We start from the raw sequence: 21,002 nt of genomic DNA on the forward strand, positions 1-21,002 counted from the left end.
AAAATATTACTTAATCTTACAGCTGTTCAGAAAGTCTCCTTGAAAACGAGTTTTCAACAAAACAGAAAAAAATTGGCAAAAAAAATTGCAATAATTTGTTTCTGTTCGGCAACCGGTTCAATTTCATATACATTCAGAATGCTTTTACCAGCATCTACATGCTATGCAAACATTAACCAATTAAATGAAATCCTCAACAATCTCCCTGTTAGGTATGTTTGTAAAATAAGGATAATACTACGGCAGAAATTGACACACAAACCTAATGTCTACATAGCAAAGAAAAACAGTCAACTAGCCAGTGCCAGCCGACTAGGCTTGCGGGGCTTGAGCTGAGGGGCTGTTTCATTGCTGCGGAGACTTCTGGGCTCAGGCTGGAAACCAAGTTCTGGGACCCTCCCACCTGGCAGGGTCCTAGAGCCTGGGCTCCAGCCAGAGCCCAGAAGTCTACATAGCAATGCAAGAGCCCCGCAGCCTGGGCCTCGGGAGCCCAAGTCAGCCGCATGGGCCAGTTAAGGGTGTCTAGTTGCACTGTAGACGTACCCAATGGTACTTAGGCACCTAAACAAGCCCCATTTTTAGCTCCACTGTGATCCATGGAACTCCTCCTCAGCTGCCACCTGCCCATAGGTGCCTAAAGTCACTCAGTGCTAGAGTTGCCACCAATCGTTTTTACCCGGACAGTCCAGGTTTTGGCTTCTGTGTCCAGGGGCCATTTAGGGTTGCCAGGTACCTGGTTTTCAGGGACCTGGCAGGCCTAAATGGCACCCAACCCAGGAGTCCGATTACTGCAGAGCCGGGGGAAGTATCAAGTCATTAACTTGTGCCAGCGCCTGTTCAGCTGGGACCACCTCCTACCCGCAGACAGGCTCCTTGAGAGAATCCAGCAATTGATGGGGGGGAGGGGGAAGGGGAGAGGGAGGTGAGAAGGAGGCCTTGGGAGGAAAAGGCTGAGCAGGGGGCAGGCCCTAGGGGAAGTGGCAGAGCAGAAGGCTGGGCCTCTGGGATCTGGTTAATAGTAATTAGAAAGGTGGCAACCCTACTTAAATTTTTGAAGTATAAAGTTCCCTCAGTGCCTAGGTTTCTGCCTCTGACTGTGCACACGGTGGTCTCTCTTTAGGAGTCCAGGCACCTATCTTCTGCCTAGGCCCCTGAGTGATTCCAACCCAGGGAAGGATTCGAATACTAAATTATGTGTGGGGCTGTCATAAACAGATTGCTAAGGGTTAATGTCTCTTTCACCTATAAAGGGTTAACAAACAGTGACCTGCAAACACCTGACCAGAGGACCAATCAAGAGACAAGATACTTTCAAATCTCGTGGAGGGAAGCCTTTGTTTGTGGGTTTTGGGTTTGGCTTTGTTCTCTCTGGGTCCTGGACGGGACTAGAGGTGCAACCAGGTTTCTGCCAATCTCCCTGCTACAGTCTCTTATCTATTCAGAATTGTGAGTAAGAAAAAAGGCGGTTATAGTCTTTTAATTTGTTTTCTTATTTACATATGTGTACTTGCTGGAAGTAGCTTAAATTGTGTTTCTGCTGTAGAAAGTTTCTTTCTATTGTTTAATAGTTCAAAGACCTTGTAACTGTTTACCATCTAAAGTGCAGAGATAAACCTTCTACTTTTTTCTTTCTTTTTTATTAAAAGTTTTGCTTTTAAGACCTGTTGATTTTTCTCTCTTAATTAAAGCTCAAAGAAATTGAGTCTGTATATACCAGGGAATTGGTGGGAAGCAAGGGGGGAAAGGTACATTTGTATTGCCTCTGGGTGAGTGGGAGAGAGAAACTTGATCTCTCTGTGTTGTGTTTCAAGGAATTGATTCACGGTATCTCCTAGTGTACCCAGGCAGGAAAGATCTGGGAGGAGGTAAAGAGGTGGGAGAATGGTTTATTTCCCTTTGTTGTGAGACTCAAGGAACCTTGGTCCCCTGGGAAGGCTCTGGGGGGACCAGAGGGTATCAGGCCCTAAAAATTCCTGATTGGTGGCAGCGCTACAGAATCTAAGCTTGTAATTAAGCTTAGAGTACTTTATGCTAGTACCCATATCCTGGACGCTAAGGTCCAGATTTGGGAATTATACTTAACAGGGGCCCAGTCTGGCAGGTATGCTCAGAGGTCCCCTAACTCCACATAAAATAGTGTGGGGAGAAGAGGTGCACCTCTCCCCTTATAAAATGTAGACTATAGTGGCTAGAGTACTAACAGAGGATGTGGGAGACCCCCCAGTTCACATCCCCTCTCTGTCTGAGGATAAGGAATTTAAACAGGGATCTGCCACCTCTCTGGTGAGTGCTTGAACCCCTGAGCTACAGAACAGTCTGATGTAGGGCTCTGTCTGTCTCTTCTGTTGAAGTTGTTCCATTTTAATTGAGTAATTGAATAATTAAGTATTAATTGGGCCAGAGAAAAAGTTACAATGACTCTGTAGACTAGGTGTTAGAACACTCACCTGAGAGGTAGCAGATCCCCTCTCATCAGGAAGGAGAAATTGAACTGGGTGCCTCTCACATCCCAGGTGAGTACCCCAAATACTGGGCTAAAGGTTAAAAGTAGATATGGCAGAATTTTTTTTTTTATGATTTTGATGGAAAATATCAATATGTAAGCATTTTTCCATTTTTATCAATTTAAATATTCACAGTTGTAGGAAATTATTAGGGGAGGGGAGGTCAGACAATGATTTAATGACAGACAGATTCAAGAAGTTAAAGCTTTAGAACCACTAAAACACAAATTGTCAACATCACATGTCAAACATAAAAGTAAATATCCTTAAATCAAAATTCTCAAGCAACGTTTGTTCTTGTTTTGTCTGTGTGTAAATTTTGGATTAATATAGAAATATTTTTTCATCGGTTGAGAAGTGTACGGTGAAATAGACATTTACCGACATTTACGGATAAAAATCTAATCCTCCCAAGTCTAACTGTATAGCTTGCTATAAATGTAACTGCACAGTTACAGGGTCAGTGCAAGTGGATCTAAATGCAAGATCAGGGTCTTATTTAGTTTTCCCTATTAAAAAAAAAAGTGTCTACCAGCTCCCCCAATAACATAAAATATTGTCTTTCAACTCTGGTGCATTTTTGTTTGAAAAGCAAGCTAAGGTGAACCTTTCAGATCATTATGAGCATGTGAAATAAGGGGATTATAATCAAGAGAGGTTTGCAACCTTAACTGTAGCAATCACTGCTAGAGGATAAAAAAGGGAAAATAATCCCAGGGAGGAGGTGGCAGAAATGGAATGCAGATAGCTGTGTGATGTTTCATTTAAAACAGTAAATGTAAATAACATGTCCTGTCCCTTTAAATAGCCAAGTAAAAATAACAGCTTCTTATCAACAACAGCAAATAAATGTATATGTAGAAGCTTTTTTCAGACAGCAAGGAGGAAAAATACTGGTTCTCTCTCAGCTTCAGCCCTCTTTTTCTTGGAGCTACTTTCCCTGCGGATTCATATACTGCTACTTAGAGCATCAGCTGCCTGCTATTACTGAGGCTTACCTACAACTACAGCTGGTTAGAGAAGTGCAGGGCTAGATGGCTGCTTGGTTAATTAACTCCATACCTGCCATAGCCTAAATCCAGAGGTGAAAGTAAACCAGTACGGTATGGCGTACAAGCAAGAGCCGGTACACCATGCCGGACCACACTGGCTTCCGCGGCAGGGATTTAAAGGGCTCTGGGCTCCTCCGGCTGTGGGCAGCCCAGAACCCTTTAAATCCCGCCCGCAGCTCCAGCAGCCTGGCTGGGGCCGGGATTTAAAGGGTTCAGAGCTCCCGTGGCTGTGGGCAGCCCAGAGCCCTTTAAATGGCGGCCGGGCTGGGGCTGGATTTAAAGGGCCTGGAGCTCCCCCAGCTGCGGGCAGCCCAGAGCACTTTGAATCCCGCCTGTGGCTCCGGCGGCCAGGCTGGGGCCAGGATTTAAAGGGCCCGGAGCTCCATGGCGGCCGGAGGCCCGGGCCCTTTAAATTTGCCCCTGAGCCCCGGGGGCTCTTAGCCACCTCTGCAGCTGAGAGCCCCCAGGCTGATTTAAAGGCCCTTGGGCTCCCAGCCACAGCCAGTGCACCAGGGCCTTTAAATCTTGAGAGACCCCGCCTCTGCCAGTTGAGGCCCCGCCCACCTCAGGAATCCAGCAGTACCAGTAAGTCCAGTAAATTACTTTCACCCCTGCCTAATCCCTTCACCTCCTCATATCAAATGTTTTATTGCACATAGCTGTGGGTACAGAAGAAGAGAAAGCAACTGGGCTCTTCATTAAATATCTCTACACATACTAAATTACAAATGAAGGGTGAGATTTCCAAAACTGCTCGATGTTGGCCTAACTACACCCCTGCTGAAGTCAATGGGAGTTTTACCACTGACCTTAATGGCAGCAGATTTAGGCCAATTCTGAGCAGTTTGAAAATCCCACTTGAGGTGGTTAAATGCAGAGATTAAAGAGCATTCTGAATAAAAGGTGCATTAGTGGCAATTTATTCCCTTCAGGCCCATGGCTTTAACACTGATTCCCTTAAAAAATTAAAAACAAATCAAACCAGCTGCTCCCCTAAGAGGCAGATATGAAGGAACACTGAAAACTGCTTATCTTCTGCTCTCGATATTACTAGTTAAGAGTGCTCTGCAAAGTACGTGTATAACTGCTTGGCAACGCGTCAGCATATGAGTGGATAGAAATCTATTTACAGACAAAGAAGAATCAGGAAGAAAATTCAAAATAAAAGAAAAAAACTATCTACCAGAAAAAGGTCTCATAGAAGCAACAAGATAGGTTTTCTGTTTACATAGTCACTGCCAAATAGCTAATGATTGCTTTAAAAAGCCTTGCATATAAACTGTTCAGACTACTAACAGGACAAACTGCAATCAAATCCTGGTGCGACTGAGGTGAAATATACTTGGGTATCTATTCTAATTTTTTTAATCACAGATATACCACCAACTGAATTAAAAACACACACAAAAAATCAGAAAAAGAGTAGTGGGGGAGGAGTTTGAACTTGAGAGCAGACTGCACTGCAGGATCAGGGTCTAGGTTTATAATGACCAAAAGTTACTACTGCCTCATGGGAGCAGAGTGACCTATGTCAAATGAGTTGTGACCTCAGGCCAGTTCTCAGAGGCAAAACTGTCAGATCATTGTTGACAACCTCAGGAGAGAGGGCAAATATTGAATGGGTCTATAAAGTAAATTATTAACACCCTTTTGCCCTTAGAGGTGGTCTTTCCACATGCAAGGTCAGGGTGGCACACTGATGTGTTGGTGTGAGGAAGCCTGTCCTGTGGATGAAGAGACCACTGCAGTCTCCAGGGGTGAAATCCTGGTCCTACTCAAGTCATAGAATGCCAGGGTTGGAAGAGATCTCAGGAGGTCATCTAGTCCAACCCCTTTCTCAAAGCAGGACCAATCCCCAGACAGATTTTTGCCCCAGATCCCTAAATGGCCCCCTCAAGGATTGAACTCACAACCCTGGGTTTAGCAGGCCAATGCTCAAACCACTGAGCTATGCCTCCACCCCCAAATCAATGGGAGTTTGGCCATTTACTTCAACGGATCCAGGATTTCACCCCAAGACACGTGGTACAATTTTCAATTGCCATAAAGTCTTGGACTCAATACCTGTTGAAGTAGTTAACATGGCTACCCCCCGGTACTTGACACCAGATGCAGTTATTATGTGTGAGTGTGAATCTAATTTAAATATGCTTTTGTCTTTATCTAGTCAAAACTTACAGTAGACTATTTTGCCCCAGGAATGATGCCTTAGGCAAGACCTGTTAGTCTGTATCCACAAAAACAACAAGGAGTCCAGTGGCACCTTAAAAACTAACAGATTTATTTGGCCATAAGCTTATTCTTAAAAGAATAAATGGACACAAATCGGACATCGGGAATGGTAACATACAAAAGCCAGTAGGAGAACACTTCAATCTCCCTGAACATTCTATAACAGATTTAAAAGTAACTATTCTTGAACCAAAAAAAGTCAGAAACAGACTTCAAAGAGAAACAGCAAATTCATTTGCAAATTTAACACCATTAATTTGGGCCTGAATGGGGACTGGGAGTGGCTGGCTCATTACAAAAGCAGCTTTGCCTCTCCTGGAATTGACACCCACTCATCTATTATTGGGAGTGGACTACATCCACCCTGATCGAATTGGCCCTGTCAACACTGATTCTCCACTTCTGAAATAACTCCCTTCTCTTCATGTGTCATTATATAATGCCTGCATCTGTAACTTTCACTCCATGCATCTGAAACAGTGAGGTTTTTTACCCATGAAAGCTTATGCCCAAATAAATCTGTTAGTTTTTAAGGTGCCACCAGACTCTTTGTTTTTGTTGAAGTAGTTGGGAGTCTTAGAGCATCCCTGAATTTTCATACACATACATTTGCTTTTAAAACAAACTGAACAGCATTCACAACATTTCATATTTTTCAAACTGAATTTCTTCATTACTTAAAGAGACAACTGGTCTTCTCTTGGCAGTAGGAATACAAACAAAGATGAAAATTATTATCAGATGGCACACCACAGCAATTCAGAAGGAGCTGGAAACAAAAGCTGGGCATGACACAGGAAAATATTCAATACTTGGGACGAAAAATTCGATGAAAAAAATTCCAGAAAATCATGGGCATGAACTTCTCTGGGTCACTTTGACCTCTGTGTGGGTAGATATTAATATCAAGGGTGTGGCAGTATGTGTGCATAAAACCAAGTAACTTCTTCCAGCCTTTTCAAGCCCAGTTACTACCTTAATCAGTCTCTAAGAGCAGGCGGTTAAAGAATCTAATTTTAAAAAAAATGTAATTATTGCCATCTGTCCAAATCATTTTCAATAGTGCACTTTCCATATCCTATTAAAGACAAGAGTAACAAGAAGAAACTGGCAGCAAGTTAACAATGGATCCCCAGGATCATAAAGGCCTATGTTTGTTTGAAATAAAACAAGATTCTGGCATGAGTTTATCACCTTATGCCTAACAGCTTTGGTGAAAGCTAAGAAGGAAAAAGGACCCAAAACAGTATTATGAAAACGCAGTCTGATGGAAAATTACAGATAATGCAATCTGCAAGCTATTTAGAAATGGACATATCTGATGGGGGGAAGCACTGTACAATAGTTTAAGTGGAGAGTTTTGGTTCTTAAATTTAGCAGAAGCAAGCTTTTTTGGGAGGCCGGGGGGGGGGGGAGGAAGTAAGATCACTGCCACCATATAGATATGCATAGCATGTTTTGGGAGGCAGAAAACTGGTACCAAGACAGCTTATGCTTATAGGCAAGGCTACCACATTCATTAACCCAAAAAGTTTCCTATTTTCAACATCAGTTAAACTCTGGATTAAAGCATCAGGTCCTCACTCAACTCCCATTGACTAGAATGGCACACTGTAAGTACCCTCCCTCTCATCTTGGGAGGAAACCCTCCAAGACAGAGTCGAGGGATGAGGACAGGACAGTGTGGGGAAGCTTGCATTGTTGTTGCCCAGGCTGTACTTATCCTGTGGATAAATAAAAGGCCTTCAGTCTCCAAGGGAGTCAAACTGGACCCTTCTTCATTACTACATTTACTTTATTACAAATAATCCATCATTCCTCTCCTCCCCCCAACTAATATTTTTATCTGTTTCTCAGGGGTTGACCAAGTATGGTTACTTCTTTCCGGTCACTTAGCTAAAGGAAATAGTTTAAGACAGCACAATGCATTCTTTAAGCTCTTATTGGTGTTGTCACTGCTCTAGGCTTTTCAAAGTGAGAAGCAAATGTAAACGCAGCTGCTTAGTAAACTACATAAAACAAAAGCTACAAAACAAACATTCCTTTAGCTACAAAAAGGTTGCAAGTTTGTACTCTTAACATTAAATTGAAACATGATTCACATGGAACATCCTGTAGCACTAAGAAAGTCACTTGTCCATGTCACAATAAATGTTTCTTGAGTGCGTGCACAGATCATAATGTCAGATTTCACAGATCTCATTGCAGTTGGAACCAAAGCCAAAGCCCTGAATGTCATATCTGGCTTTCAGGAGCGTTGGGGATATGGAGAAGAGGTTGGGAAGCGCTCCTACAAGAGTACACTTAATCCTCTCAATAGAGAGACGGCATTTCCTACAGGCCTCAGGCATACTATAAAGCACTAAGCAGAATGCTCCTTGATCTGACAAAGATCAACCCAGTGAGGCCAAAGTCCACCTCCTTCCTCCAAACATGTGGGAGAAGCAGGGGTACTGGAACAATTTTTATAGTGGAATTGCTGAGAGCTATTGAACCAAACTGTAAACCCTGTATACAATGGAATCCACTTCAAGCCAGAGGGTGTGGCAGCACCCCCCACACCCCTAGTTCCAGCACCTATAGGGAGAAGACAGAGAAAGAATGAACCCTGCTGCCACCTGAGCATGCAATTAAGATGAGAGGTGGGGGAGAAAGAGGAGAGAGAGAAAGAATACACACCCTACTGTCCCAGGGAAGATAATGGAGCAGGTAATTAAAGAAATCATCTGCAAACACTTGGAAGGTGGTAAGGTGATAGGGAATAGTCAGCATGGATTTGTAAAGAACAAATTGTGTCAAACTAATCTGATAGCGTTCTTTGATAGGATAACGAGCCTTGTGGATAAGGGAGAAGCGGTGGATGTGATATACCTAGACTTTAGTAAGGCATTTGATACGGTCTCCCATGATATTCTTATAGATAAACTAGGAAAGTACAATTTAGATGGGGCTACTATAAAGTGGGTGCATAATTGGCTGGATAACCGTACTCAGAGAGTAGTTGTTAATGGCTCCCAATCCTGCTGGAAAGGTATAACAAGTGGGGTTCCGCAGGGGTCTGTTTTGGGACCGGTTCTGTTCAATATCTTCATCAACGATTTAGATGTTGGCAAAGAAAGTACGCTTATTAAGTTTGCGGACGATGCCAAACTGGGAGGGATTGCAACTGCTTTGGAGGACAGGGTCAAAATTCAAAATGATCTGGACAAATTGGAGAAATGGTCTGAGGTAAACAGAATGAAGTTCAATAAAGATAAATGCAAAGTGCTCCACTTAGGAAGGAACAATCAGTTTCACACATACAGAATGGGAAGAGACTGTCTAGGAAGGAGTATGGCAGAAAGAGATCTAGGGGTCATAGTGGACCACAAGCTTAATATGAGTCAACAGTGTGATACTGTTGCAAAAAAAGCAAACATGATTCTGGGATGCGTTAACAGGTGTGTTGTAAACAAGACACGAGAAGTCATTCTTCCGCTTTACTCTGCGCTGGTCAGGCCTCAGCTGGAGTATTGTGTCCAGTTCTGGGCACCGCATTTCAAGAAAGATGTGGAGAAATTGAAGAGGGTCCAGAGAAGAGCAACAAGAATGATTAAAGGTCTAGAGAACATGACCTATGAAGGAAGGCTGAAGGAATTGGGTTTGTTTAGTTTGGAAAAGAGAAGACTGAGAGGGGACATGATAGCAGTTTTCAGGTATCTAAAAGGGTGTCATCAGGAGGAGGGAGAAAACTTGTTCACCTTAGCCTCCAATGATAGAACAAGAAGCAATGGGCTTAAACTGCAGCAAGGGAGATTTAGGTTGGACATTAGGAAAAAGTTCCTAACTGTCAGGGTAGTTAAACACTGGAATAGATTGCCTAGGGAAGTTGTGGAATCTCCATCTCTGGAAATATTTAAGAGTAGGTTAGATAAATGTCTATTAGGGATGGTCTAGACAATATTTGGTCCTGCCACGAGGGCAGGGGACTGGACTCGATGACCTCTCGAGGTCCCTTCCAGTCCTGGAGCCTATGAGTCTATGAGACCCCACCACTTTAAGGCATGTCGTTGAGAGAAGGAAGCCACCTGCTGTTACCCTTCGTGATCTCAACATAGGCATTGACGAGAAGACCAACCTTATTTCCTGAGTACACTAAGGGTGGGTCAAAGCAGGGCAGGAACAGGATGAGAAATACTTAGCAGCAGCAGCAAGGAGAGAAGGTAAACCTGACAAAGCCCAAATGTGACTAGTCCTGAACTGGAATTCTTCCAAACTGTGTGACTCAAACACAGCTCTGATGTTGAGAACGAACTTTAGAGCTTTATCAGCAACAATTTTTTTTTCTGAAATGTATATGCTTTATCCAAAACTCTGTCCTCTTGTATGTGTTTTACAGTCCACACAAGACAAAACTGCAATTCAAAAAAAAATTTATATATAAATCCAAATTTATAAATTCCAAACACAATTTGAGATCATACACTTCAGCAAACAGACCATGCATTAGAAAATAGCTCTTGTTTATTAGTTGGAAGAAACACAATCCCCTCTCAGGTCGATCTTATCTGACTCCATTCCCAAAATTCATTAACATAAGCTAATAAAGCAGGTTAGCAATTGCTGTTCCACAATTCCAACTTCAACCTCAGACTTATCCATTTTGATATGCCAGGTTCTTCCAGGCAGAAACAAACAAAAACCATACTGAAGAGAGGTGGGTTAAAAGAGGTTTTAGAAATAAATACTTTTACACAAACATCCAAAATATAGAGAAAAAAATTAATAAAGAGAAGACATTCCTGAACAAAGACCAGAATACAAAAATATTCTATCAAACAAACAAATCGCCTACATAACATGCATTTTCCATTCCATATAAACGCGTCAGGTAATGTATTGCTGTTCCTAGAAAGAATTACATTTTGTTGCCAACAGCTGTAGCCTTTCAGAGGAATCAAACATTATATAGAAGATTTACACTTTTGACAAAGTCATAACATTGTCCACAGTAGAAAAAGAACCTTTTCTTACAAAATAGCCCTACTAGATTGTCCTTAATACTGAGCACAATAGTAGGTTTTATGTTCAAAAGGTGGTATTCACCCAAAGGTGCTTGAGCTAGGGGTGCTGCCACACCCCTGGCTTGAAGTGGTCTCCATTATATATATGGTTTACAGTTTGGTTCAATAGCTCTTGGCACCCCCACTATAAAACTTGTTCCAGCGCCCCTGAATTCGCCCCTTGAGTGCTTAAATGAGGTATGAGCCAGAATTGTTTCACCCTAGCTACTTTACAAAAAAGAAATGACACCAGCAACTTAACAAGTTACAGGTACCTCCTCTGATCTACATGACTCTGAATCTCTCTGCTGATTCTTTGGCTTTACAATCATGCCATTCCATTCCATTTGAAAAAAAAAAAAAAGTTTCTTTGCTGCCACATGATCTATCCACAAAAAAACAAAAGGCAAAAACCAAAACAACAAAAAATATCACAGAGGAAACTGATTATTCACAAAGGGCTGTCAAATGCCCAAAGTAAACAAATGGGGTGGTATGGGGAGAGAAAAATATATACTCTCATATCATGTCTTTCAGATCTAGCAATCGTATACCCCCAATCCCATACCTACATGCATGCACATAGACTCAAGCATGCAGCAGGGATACCCCCTTTCTTATGTAGTTGTAGGACTGAGGCCTTTTAGTGTTTCAGTAACAACAGTAGGTAAAATATTTCCAAGCAGAATTGTCAGTTAACTGACTCCCTTGTGCTATTAAAACTCAGAGGTGTTGCAAATTTTTTTGTATATTTACAAATTACCAAACAGACTTGCAGGGCCAAATTCTGTGCCGACCGACCTACAGCTACACTCTGTGCAGCTATTCCACTACGATCGCAGTGAGTTATAGGAGTTGTACATTGCTACATAATTCGGCTCAGAGTGATTTGCTCAGTGCTACACAATGAGTCAGTGGCAGAGTCTTGTTTAAAACTCAAACTCCTGGCTTCTGTTCAACAGCTACTCAGTCCACTAGAGTACACTCATAGAGCTTTTGGAAAACCTCGCTACAAATCTTATAATAGTTGTTGTTCTAAAATTCCTGTAAAAATTATTTTTACTTGGAAAAAGTGGAAAAATAATAAAACAACTTCTCAGCAATTGAAGCAGCACTCTTATAACCATGAAACCACCAGAATGCATTTCCTAACTGAGTCAGAGATAAAATGAGGTTGATTTAGTGAAACAAAATGTTAAATAATTCAGAGTTCTGCTTAGCAAGACATTTAAAAATGTTCACTTTTTTTGCTTCTTAGGATGGGGGAGACCAGTACACTGAATTTAGCAGTCTTAAATATGATCAACAACAAATCTTGCTCAGCTATGAAATTCAACCTGCCTTCAAGGAACAATTTATTATATGCCAAAAGGCTCTGGTTATGTAACTAGATCTGCACAGTTTGGGGCTGTGTGGCTTGATCCAACAAAATCCAGGTAAATCCTGACTTCAGTGGGACTACTTCCAAGGGTAAGCATTTCTCATATTAATAATGATTTGGTTCATAAAATACATTTCAAATTATCAGAGTGTAAATAATGTTAAACATGTATCCTGCAAGTTCTTTTCATTCTAGATAATTTCTCTCAAACATATTGTCATTAACAAACTATGATTCACAGAGGATAATGCTCCCACAAAAGTCAATAAGAGCTTTTCTATTGACATTGAAAGGAGTTGGCTCAGGATCTTACCTACTATGGCCTTGACCCAGAAGAGCACTTAAACCTGTGTTTTAACTTGAAGCACAAGAAGTCCTATTGACTGCAATGAAGCTATTTACATGCTTAAAGTTAAACACGTGCCTAAACGTTCTCCTTAATCATGGCCCCAACTGAATTGAATCAATCTGTCAGTTTAAAGTACTTTCTTGTTTTCTACACTGAATTATTTTCACTTTTTGAAATTTCACTTGTAATAATTATGAAGCCATTACACATGCCATTTCATCAGAACAATCAAGATCTTAGTATAACAAAGCAATGCCCAACAATTTGAATTGCTGTACCCAAATGAACCCCACCTCTCCTGCACCTAGCCCCCCTCTGCTGAGCCCCAAATACCTTCACCTGGATCCCCTACAGAGTCCCATTGCCCCTGCACCTGGAACCCCCCAATGAGTCCCTGTGCATCCAAATCTGCCACTGAGCCGCCTGCACCCAGATTACGCCACAGAAAACTCTCTTAACCCCACCTGGATCCCTCCACAGTAAGTCCGTCTGCACTTGGATCCTGCTGCTGGGCTGAGCCTGCTCACTCACACCTGGTGTGCCTGGCACGGGGGGGCAGGGCCCCAGGGGGTTTCTGGGGCACGCTTGGCTATTGCACTATGTCAGGGTTGGGTGCGGCCTCACTGTCGAGTCCCTGTCCCAGGGTGTGGGGGGGGGAGGGAGGCTGCAGGATAATCTCCCACCTCCATGCAACCAATGGCCTGTGCTCCCCACTGCCATGTTGGAGCCTCCACATTTATTTATTGACAAATAAAATTTGCAGAATTTTAAAAAATTTTGTGCGCAGAACCCTTCAGGAATATGGGGTGCTGTGCAGCTGTGATGGTGGGACTGTCAGGAAGGTGGTGGGCAGTGGGGAGGTCTATGGGTGGGGAGTGCTGGGTGAGCGGTGTGGTGTGCAGAGTGCTGTACAGTTGTGGTGGGAGGCCAGCGGAGGAGGTCTCTGGGAGGGGTGGGGGCTGGGCATAGAGATCTGTGGTGGAGGTCTCTGGGTGAGGGTGCGCTGGGCATAACGGTGGGGGCACTGGGCAGGGGGGTGGTGCAGGCCCATCCTCAAGGGGAAGGGGCATGCTCACAGCATAGGGCTGGGCAGGCCGGTGTGCGTCTGGCAGTTGCAGGTTTGCAAACAGTCCCCTCCTGCTGGGCTATGTGGAGCAGGGCTGCTCCTGCTGCACTGTGCCTCATTGCCCCCAGCCTGTCCTTCACTCTGGAGACTGACCATCCCACCCCCCTGCACCTTGCCCCATGGGGGCCCACAAATATGTTTGGTGATGGGCCCACAAAAAGTTAATCTTCCCTTGACTGGTGGTATTCCCACTCTTCTCCCCACCCCACGCTGAATACTTTTTACATCTCATCAAATCTATTTATCTTTGTTTCTCCCCACTCTCCATAGGATCTGTGCACCTTCCTGAGAGGAGGGAAGTGCTATTATCTCTTTTTTACAGAAGGTTTAACAGAGGAATTAAGTGATTTATCAGGACTATGCAGAATGTCTGACGGTCTTTCAGTAGGTACCCCATCTCCCAAGTGCCAATCCAGTGCCTTAGCCACAAAACTAAACTAACGTCCTCCATGACTATGAATCATGTAGGAAAATAGCCAATAGTTCTGTTAATACCTTTGTCTTTACCACCTAACAGTAAGAGATTGCATGTTTCAGGCCAGAAAGAGTAGAACTAGGAAGCTGGCAAATAAAAATATATAATTTCTTTAAAATTCTCATAACAGATTTAAGGAAACATTTTATTAGCTATAGCATACGGGACATGTCTAAAACAATTTTCAGTTGATCATCTTGAAGTGCTTTAAAAATACCAACAAGCTAAACCTCATAACAATGTAAGATATTATTATCCCAATTTTACAGACAGAGAAACCAAGGCAGAGAAATGTAGTGCTGATTCAACAAAGCACTTAAGCACATGCTTAACGTTAAGTCAACAAGAACTATTCATGTGCTTACATGCTGTGTTGGACTGGGGCCCATGGACACAAGTCAGTGGCAGTGCTACCCATCCCGATCACCCAAACAACAGTAAATGAGTCTTTGACCCCATCCATGCTGGATTTTTAACCATGTCCACAGTCAAAGTGGGATCCCAGCATTCCAAGTTTTAACATGCTTTGTCCAACCATTGTGGATAATTCCATACTATTTTAAACCCACATTAAAAAACTATACTTCCAGAGTTCCACACTGGCCAGCCAAACCATGTCAGAAATCATTTTAGCAGGAACTGTTTAAACTCCTTACAATTCCATTCTATATGAGCTTAAAGTTTATTCTTCTAAGCACTACAAGTATTTAAACATATATAATGCCATATAATTTAAATAGGATAATTCTATTCTTCATTGTTCTTAATACTCTTTTAATGAGCTAGGAAAACACTTTCCTCCTTAACAATTCTTTCTTTTCCATTTGGCAAATGTAGGGTTTTTTCCTCTTTCTAGACTTTTAAATGGAACAGAAATTTATGTTTGTTGTTTAAAAAACACAGAACAAGGCCATTCATGTTTGCATAGAAGCAGCACTGGTGATGTCATTATAGTTAGCATCCTATTTTAAAGGTTTTCTGCTACTTAAGGCATGATGGGTGCTCTGTTCTCTGACTCCTGCAGTACAGACTCGGATATTAGGCATGGCTATTTGCTTGCTATCTTTTTTTCATATTCTGTGTTGCTACAATAAAAATAAAAAGGCACACTAATCTAGTCTGGAGCCCTTTTCTAGATTACACACAAGGTTTGGCAATAGGATTATCAAGCAGAGGCAACCACTTGAAACCAAACAACATAATGGGCATTGATAAAGTACATTAGTCACAAACTATTTACTATGAGAAAAAACAATTAGAGAAAGAATAAGAACCTGTAACTATTCTTCTAATATCAAACTGTATGATGCTGAACATACTTGAGGGTCCAATGCATGTAACTGTAAAGATTATTCAGATGATAAACTAATAAGTAGCAAATGTACTACTAATCTACAATAAGAAAAAATATTACTATGATGGGTCAGAGCAATGAGGTATTTTTCAACACTGTTTAATACTGCAGATATACACTGCGATTATAGCTCATACTACTCATGCCCACCCATAATATATGCTTTTTATTCTCAATAAATGGTGGAAGTTATTGAGAAATTTCTGCAGCCAAAGAGAAAGCATAAAATGCTGTCTAGACCAGATCCAACAAAAAAGTGTCTTTTTTTTTTAATGGAATATGATAAGAGAATGTTAAATGTTCACAATTTAGCACTCAAAAAAATAAAAACAAGAAATACCAAATTTAAAGTTGCACACTCATGCTAAAATCTACTTCCTGGCATGTATACATTATGATACAGAACTTGATTCTGATCTTACTTACTCGGGTGTAAATCAGGGATAATGCCACTGAACCAATGCACTTTCACCAGTGTAAGTCAAAGAATCATTCAAAAATCTTTAATCACATAATGGTTCTCAAACACCACCATATAGCCCCCCTATCAACCTCCCCGCTGCACTCTTTGCCCATCAGCTGGCCCCACCGATCAGCGCTTCCCTCTCCTTCCCAGCACCTACTGCCAATCAGCTGTTTTTCAGCATCTGAACTCGGCGCTGAGGAGAGGACTGAGGGCACAGTGCTGGGGAGGGGGTGGAACTAGGTGGGAAGAGGTGGAGAGGGGGTAGGGTCTTGGGGAGGGGAAGGAGTGGAACGGAGGCAGAACCTGAGCAGAGTGGGGGGGGACACCCCCGAGCAGATAGAAACATGGCGCCTATGTCCCAGGCCCCACACACCCCTAGGGATGGCCCTGCTCTCCCACCCACCAGGTTAGCCCTTCACCTCCTCCCAGGGCAATGAGTGCCACACTTTTGTGAAACACTGCCTTACACAATGCAAAGGGAAAGTGTCAATGTAGAAAAATGTACCCAACTTCTATTGCCTTTGGATCAGGCCTATGCTAAAGGTGCACAGCAAATGAGAAAAACGTTTTTTCTTTGCCTCGTTGATTACTCCACTTCTAAGACGTGCAGCGAATGAGGAGCTTCACAGAGTGCCTTCAATGAATATCCACCACTGTGTGGCTAAATCAGCTGGGTGCACACCTGTTGTATAGCCTTCCTTAGCTATCCATCTTCACAAGCATAGAGACAAAATCTTGTGCAAAAACTTACCTGCACAGAATACTTTTCTTTCAGTGAATCATAACGTGGTCAAATCAAGGCCAGTTTCCAGCCAAACGCTCAAAGGCTCTGAAGTGAGGACTAATTCCCCGCTAACTTCATACAATTTTGGCACTACAAATTGTTAAATTTTTTTTGCCAGAGTCTTTTTATGATGAGGGAAGTGCATTTTATTCACTCTCATTGTACTTAAAAGTATTTGAATAATTTCATACAAACATTTAAAAAACATAATTTTCAACAAAGCTGAGCCCTACACAATTTCAGAGTAGAAGTAGAAAGTTTTGGAAATATACTGATAAGTGTCAGGACACTAAGAGTTACAATACAAATTTGTACAATTTTAACAACATCCCTCAGCTCCTTCTCCTGCTTGCTGTAATTGAGCAATGGACAGGCGGTTTGGGAGACTCTTCCTAGATATTTAAGATAGAGGGCCTGAGTCCCATTCACGCCAAGGCCTACTTTACACTGCTCTGGGAGCATAAAGAGTACTTAAAGTTGACGTAAAACTTACGTTGATACCCCCTACACTATCAAAGTGGGGGAAAAGCAGCCATAGTGTAAATGAGACTCAATCAAGTTTGCATCATTCCTAAAACTAAATACTAACTTACATTTGGTCTCACTGAGACCTGCTGCATTCTTAGCTGTTCTTGTGTCACTCTATCATATTTTCATGCTTCCATAGAGGCTGTTGGAGTCTACTTGTGATGCCACAGGTAGTTTATCAAGCAGTAAGCAACAAAAGTTAACAAATATCCATCCATTAGAACAAAAAACAGAATAAAACCCTTATAAACAAAAAAAAACCAGAAAACATACACATAACATATATTTGGTTTATAGACCTGTTCTTCAGCTAGTTAATACCATTCCTAAGCTTACAGCACAGTCCTTTTGTGGCCAGGAGGTCTAGTGTCTCCTTCCTTGGGAGTCTGTGGAAACTTCTTCACTGGAGGTTTTCATAGGAGGCTGGATAGCCATCTCTCTTGGATGGTTCGGACACAACAAATCTTGCATCTTGGCAGGGAGTTAGGCTCTTCTAACCTTATGATTCTTCCCTGCCTGGGCCCTCTAGATTCTGCTCCTCCTGAATCAACACTCATCTTTTTCCTGCTCTGTTGGGCTGCCTACCAGCACCTAGGAACCTAGCCTAGCCTCTGCTCATCTCACAAGATCTCTATTACTTCCTCCCACTCAGTGGCTCTCAAGAAATATGGTCTGTGGCCAACCATGGACACCATGCCTCACCTCTACCTGACATAGCCTCTCTCATCCCAAATGATGGAATTATTGGTGATCTCAACAGTCAGGAAAGTGCAGCTCCTTGGCTGCTAACATCAAAGCCAACTTCAAAACCACAGTGATAGTTCTGGTCTTACCTACAGGATCCTCTGCCATCATTTCCTTACGTTTTCTCTCCAAGTTGTCTCTCACCCATGGAAACTCCTGTAAGGAATCTAAGAAAGTCTGAAAGGCCTTGGGTCCTCTGGTAGGAAGGATATCTAGAAGCATCATGGTTTTTCTGTGACTGGTGGCTTGGGACTTTATTTCTTGAATGTGGTTTTCTGTTAGAATGCCTTCCTGGTACAGATACTGAATGATGAGCCCCTCCACCAGCACCTCTGAGCAGAGCATCAGCCGCAGGGAACGCAGAACCTGCTTGTCTCTGGCATCCATCTGTCATGAGGCATGTGAGAGAAGAAGCAGGACACATGAGATATTAAATTGCTTCAGTTTTTAGCATCAAAGAAAGCTATTTTACTGTTCAATGTATTTAAAAAGAAAACCACACTATGATCAGCCAAAGTGGGAACCCTACATCACTGCTCAGACACCCTTTTTACTGCTGGTATTTCCTATATTGCCTCAGCTGGGAGTTGATTTCTTACCTCTCAAATTTGCACCTGGGGCCATGAATTTGGGACCTGATCCTTCTCCCACTGAAGTCAATGTGTTTGCCATAGACATAGATGGGAGCAGAACTGAAGCACCAAGGCAACAATCCTTGGAACAGTGGTGCAGTTGGAGTAACTGGTAGGCTTGGGGCTTTGAGATTAAAATAGCATGTTTCTGAGTCAATCGCCTTTTTTTTTTTTTGCGGGAAGTGAAAAACTGAGAATTAGGGCAGGACAGACTTAGTGTGAAAGGACTTAAAAGGAAAGAACTGAAGATCTTTTATGTCTCTGAAACAGCTCAGCTTGTATTAAAAACAATAGAATTAGTTGTCTTTAATTACTTGGATTTACACACAATACAAGCCATCTATTAGAAACACTCCTGGTGCCCCATAAACACAAAAGATTTCAGTGATTAACGTGGTAGTTCCTACACGAAAACAGTTTTTGCATGGAGTCTACCATTTCCTGAGAGAAGAAAAAGCTAGTCCTGCTCTCGATTCCTCTCTTCTCAACCTCAGTTGAACTCTTCTTGCCACACACCCATCTTCCCAGCATATAACATTCCACAACTTCCCTCCCACATGGCTTCCTTCCAGAAAGCCAAGGCCACTCAGGCTGTTTGTAAGAGATTAGAGGAGCCAAGATTGCACTGATGAGCAGTCCTGATCCTTGCCAAGAGCTGCTGTGGGGTAGGGGACCAACAACTCCTTTGTGTTTTTAAATGATGCTTAAATACCAGTGCCTTTCAGGGTTTTCAGGCTGGGTAGAGAGCTCCCGAAGTCTAGATATTTGGAGGAGGGGCAACGGACAGGGAACCAAGCAGAAGACCTGGAGACTTACCATGATCCATTCCTGACGTGAGATCAGCCTGGGAGGAGAATTTAAAGATAAAGCACAGCTAAAAGCAGAGAAGAGCTTCCTCTTCAATCCCTCTCTCACTAATTTCCCCCCTCCTGACTGTTGTAGTGAGAGCTCCCCCTCCTGTTCCAATTTACTATAACTACTGTCTGGAAGGGATCCAAGATCAAGCTAGAGGAGGCTTTTTAAAAAAAAAATATATATATATATATATATATATATATATATATATATATATATATATATACACACACACACACACACACACACACACAAACAAACAGTGATGGTGGAGGGGAAGAGAGAGATGAAACACCACATCATTGCTATCACAAAAAACCGCTGTCCACCAAGCAAAAAGGCCAAAGTTACAGTAAAGGCAAAATTTTCCCAAGCATTTCTAAATATTTGTGATTTTCAATTTTAGGACCAGACATTAAGAAACATTCACTAACTCAGAGGTACTTGCACAGTCCCTGACTTGCACACAGGTCAGTAGTCCCCAGTGTGGTGCCTGCTGGGGACAGAGAACTCTGGGACTGCAGGCACCGGTGTTCTCTGTACCCAGCAGGTGCGGGGCCCGCCTAGTGCCCAGCAGAGGAGAGAAGCTGAGGCCCCACACCTGCTGGGGACAGAGGACTCCACGGCTGCAGGCGCTGGTGTTGTCTGTCCTTGCACCTTCTCTCCAGCTTCTCTCCACACTGCCCAGAACTGCCACCAAAAAAAAGCTCCGACTCTGCCATCCCCCGTCCCAAGAATGGACGGAATGCTGCCCCGTAGCATGTCCTGCCCCAGGCACATGCTTGCTCCACTGGTGCCTGGAGCCAGCCCTGTATGTGAGTATTCTTCCACTGCATTGATACTGCTGTTTTCTTGTGCTTTGCAATTTATTATTTTTTTAACATTTTGCCTCAAAATGAGTGGTTCAAATAAAAGACAACATACGTATTATTTCCACACAGAGTGGTAAGAATCCTATTGTTTTACTGAAAATAAAGGGAAATGTGTTTGCTTATTGTGCGCGGGTGCTGTTGCAGTGCCGAAAAAACAATGTCAAATGCAATTTTCAAACTAATCATGGCTCTTTTGACATTAGCCATCCACTTAAATCTGAGTTGAGAAAGAAGAAAATTAATCAACTCAAATCAAACCCATCTGCCCAGCAATCTGTTTTCACTAGACAAGTGGTAAAGTCTAAAAGTGCTACTATTGCTTCCTTTAAAATTGCACATCTGGTCGCAAAGAAGAAAAAACCCTTTCAAGATGGTGAATTGTTGAAGGAAGCATTTTTGATGGGTGCTGATTGCCTGTTTCAAGGATTTCCTAACAAGGTTGAGATTTTGTTGGCAACACAAGACTTGCAGTTATCAGACAACACAGTTACGAGGAGGATACATGCAATTGCAAGCAACATGCAAACTCAGGTAAAGGATGACTTGGAAATGTGTGACTGGTTTTCACTGCAATTTGATGAGTTGACAGGTATATCGGATACAATG

The 21,002-nt window shown here is 42.5% G+C and overlaps 1 protein-coding gene and 1 long non-coding RNA gene across 9 annotated transcripts in view; one reads left to right on the top strand and one right to left on the bottom strand.

Annotated features, from left to right (window-relative positions):
* The window catches only part of CRADD (CASP2 and RIPK1 domain containing adaptor with death domain), a 141,700-nt gene that overhangs the window by 86,147 nt on the left and 34,551 nt on the right, over positions 1 to 21,002 (bottom strand). For 4 of the 8 annotated variants that reach the window (XM_030548545.1, XM_030548546.1, XM_030548547.1 and 1 more), the window contains one exon: positions 18,127 to 18,424. The exons of 1 other annotated variant lie outside the window; for it this stretch is intronic. In XM_030548545.1, the coding sequence (XP_030404405.1) occupies positions 18,127 to 18,424 (298 nt within the window). Of the gene's footprint in view, positions 1 to 18,126; positions 18,425 to 18,636; positions 18,661 to 19,485; positions 19,514 to 21,002 lie in introns of those variants that run through there. 3 more of the 8 variants (XM_030548548.1, XM_030548549.1, XM_030548551.1) reach the window with 2 other exon arrangements.
* LOC115644342 overlaps positions 1 to 21,002 on the top strand; it is a 56,114-nt gene that overhangs the window by 27,818 nt on the left and 7,294 nt on the right. The window contains exon 2 of the long non-coding RNA XR_003998480.1: positions 12,089 to 12,300. This is a non-coding gene — a long non-coding RNA (uncharacterized LOC115644342). The remainder of the gene's footprint in view (positions 1 to 12,088; positions 12,301 to 21,002) is intronic.

The sequence above is a fragment of the Gopherus evgoodei genome, chromosome 1 (genome assembly GCF_007399415.2).
Source record: "Gopherus evgoodei ecotype Sinaloan lineage chromosome 1, rGopEvg1_v1.p, whole genome shotgun sequence".
Lineage (NCBI taxonomy): Eukaryota > Metazoa > Chordata > Testudines > Testudinidae > Gopherus > Gopherus evgoodei.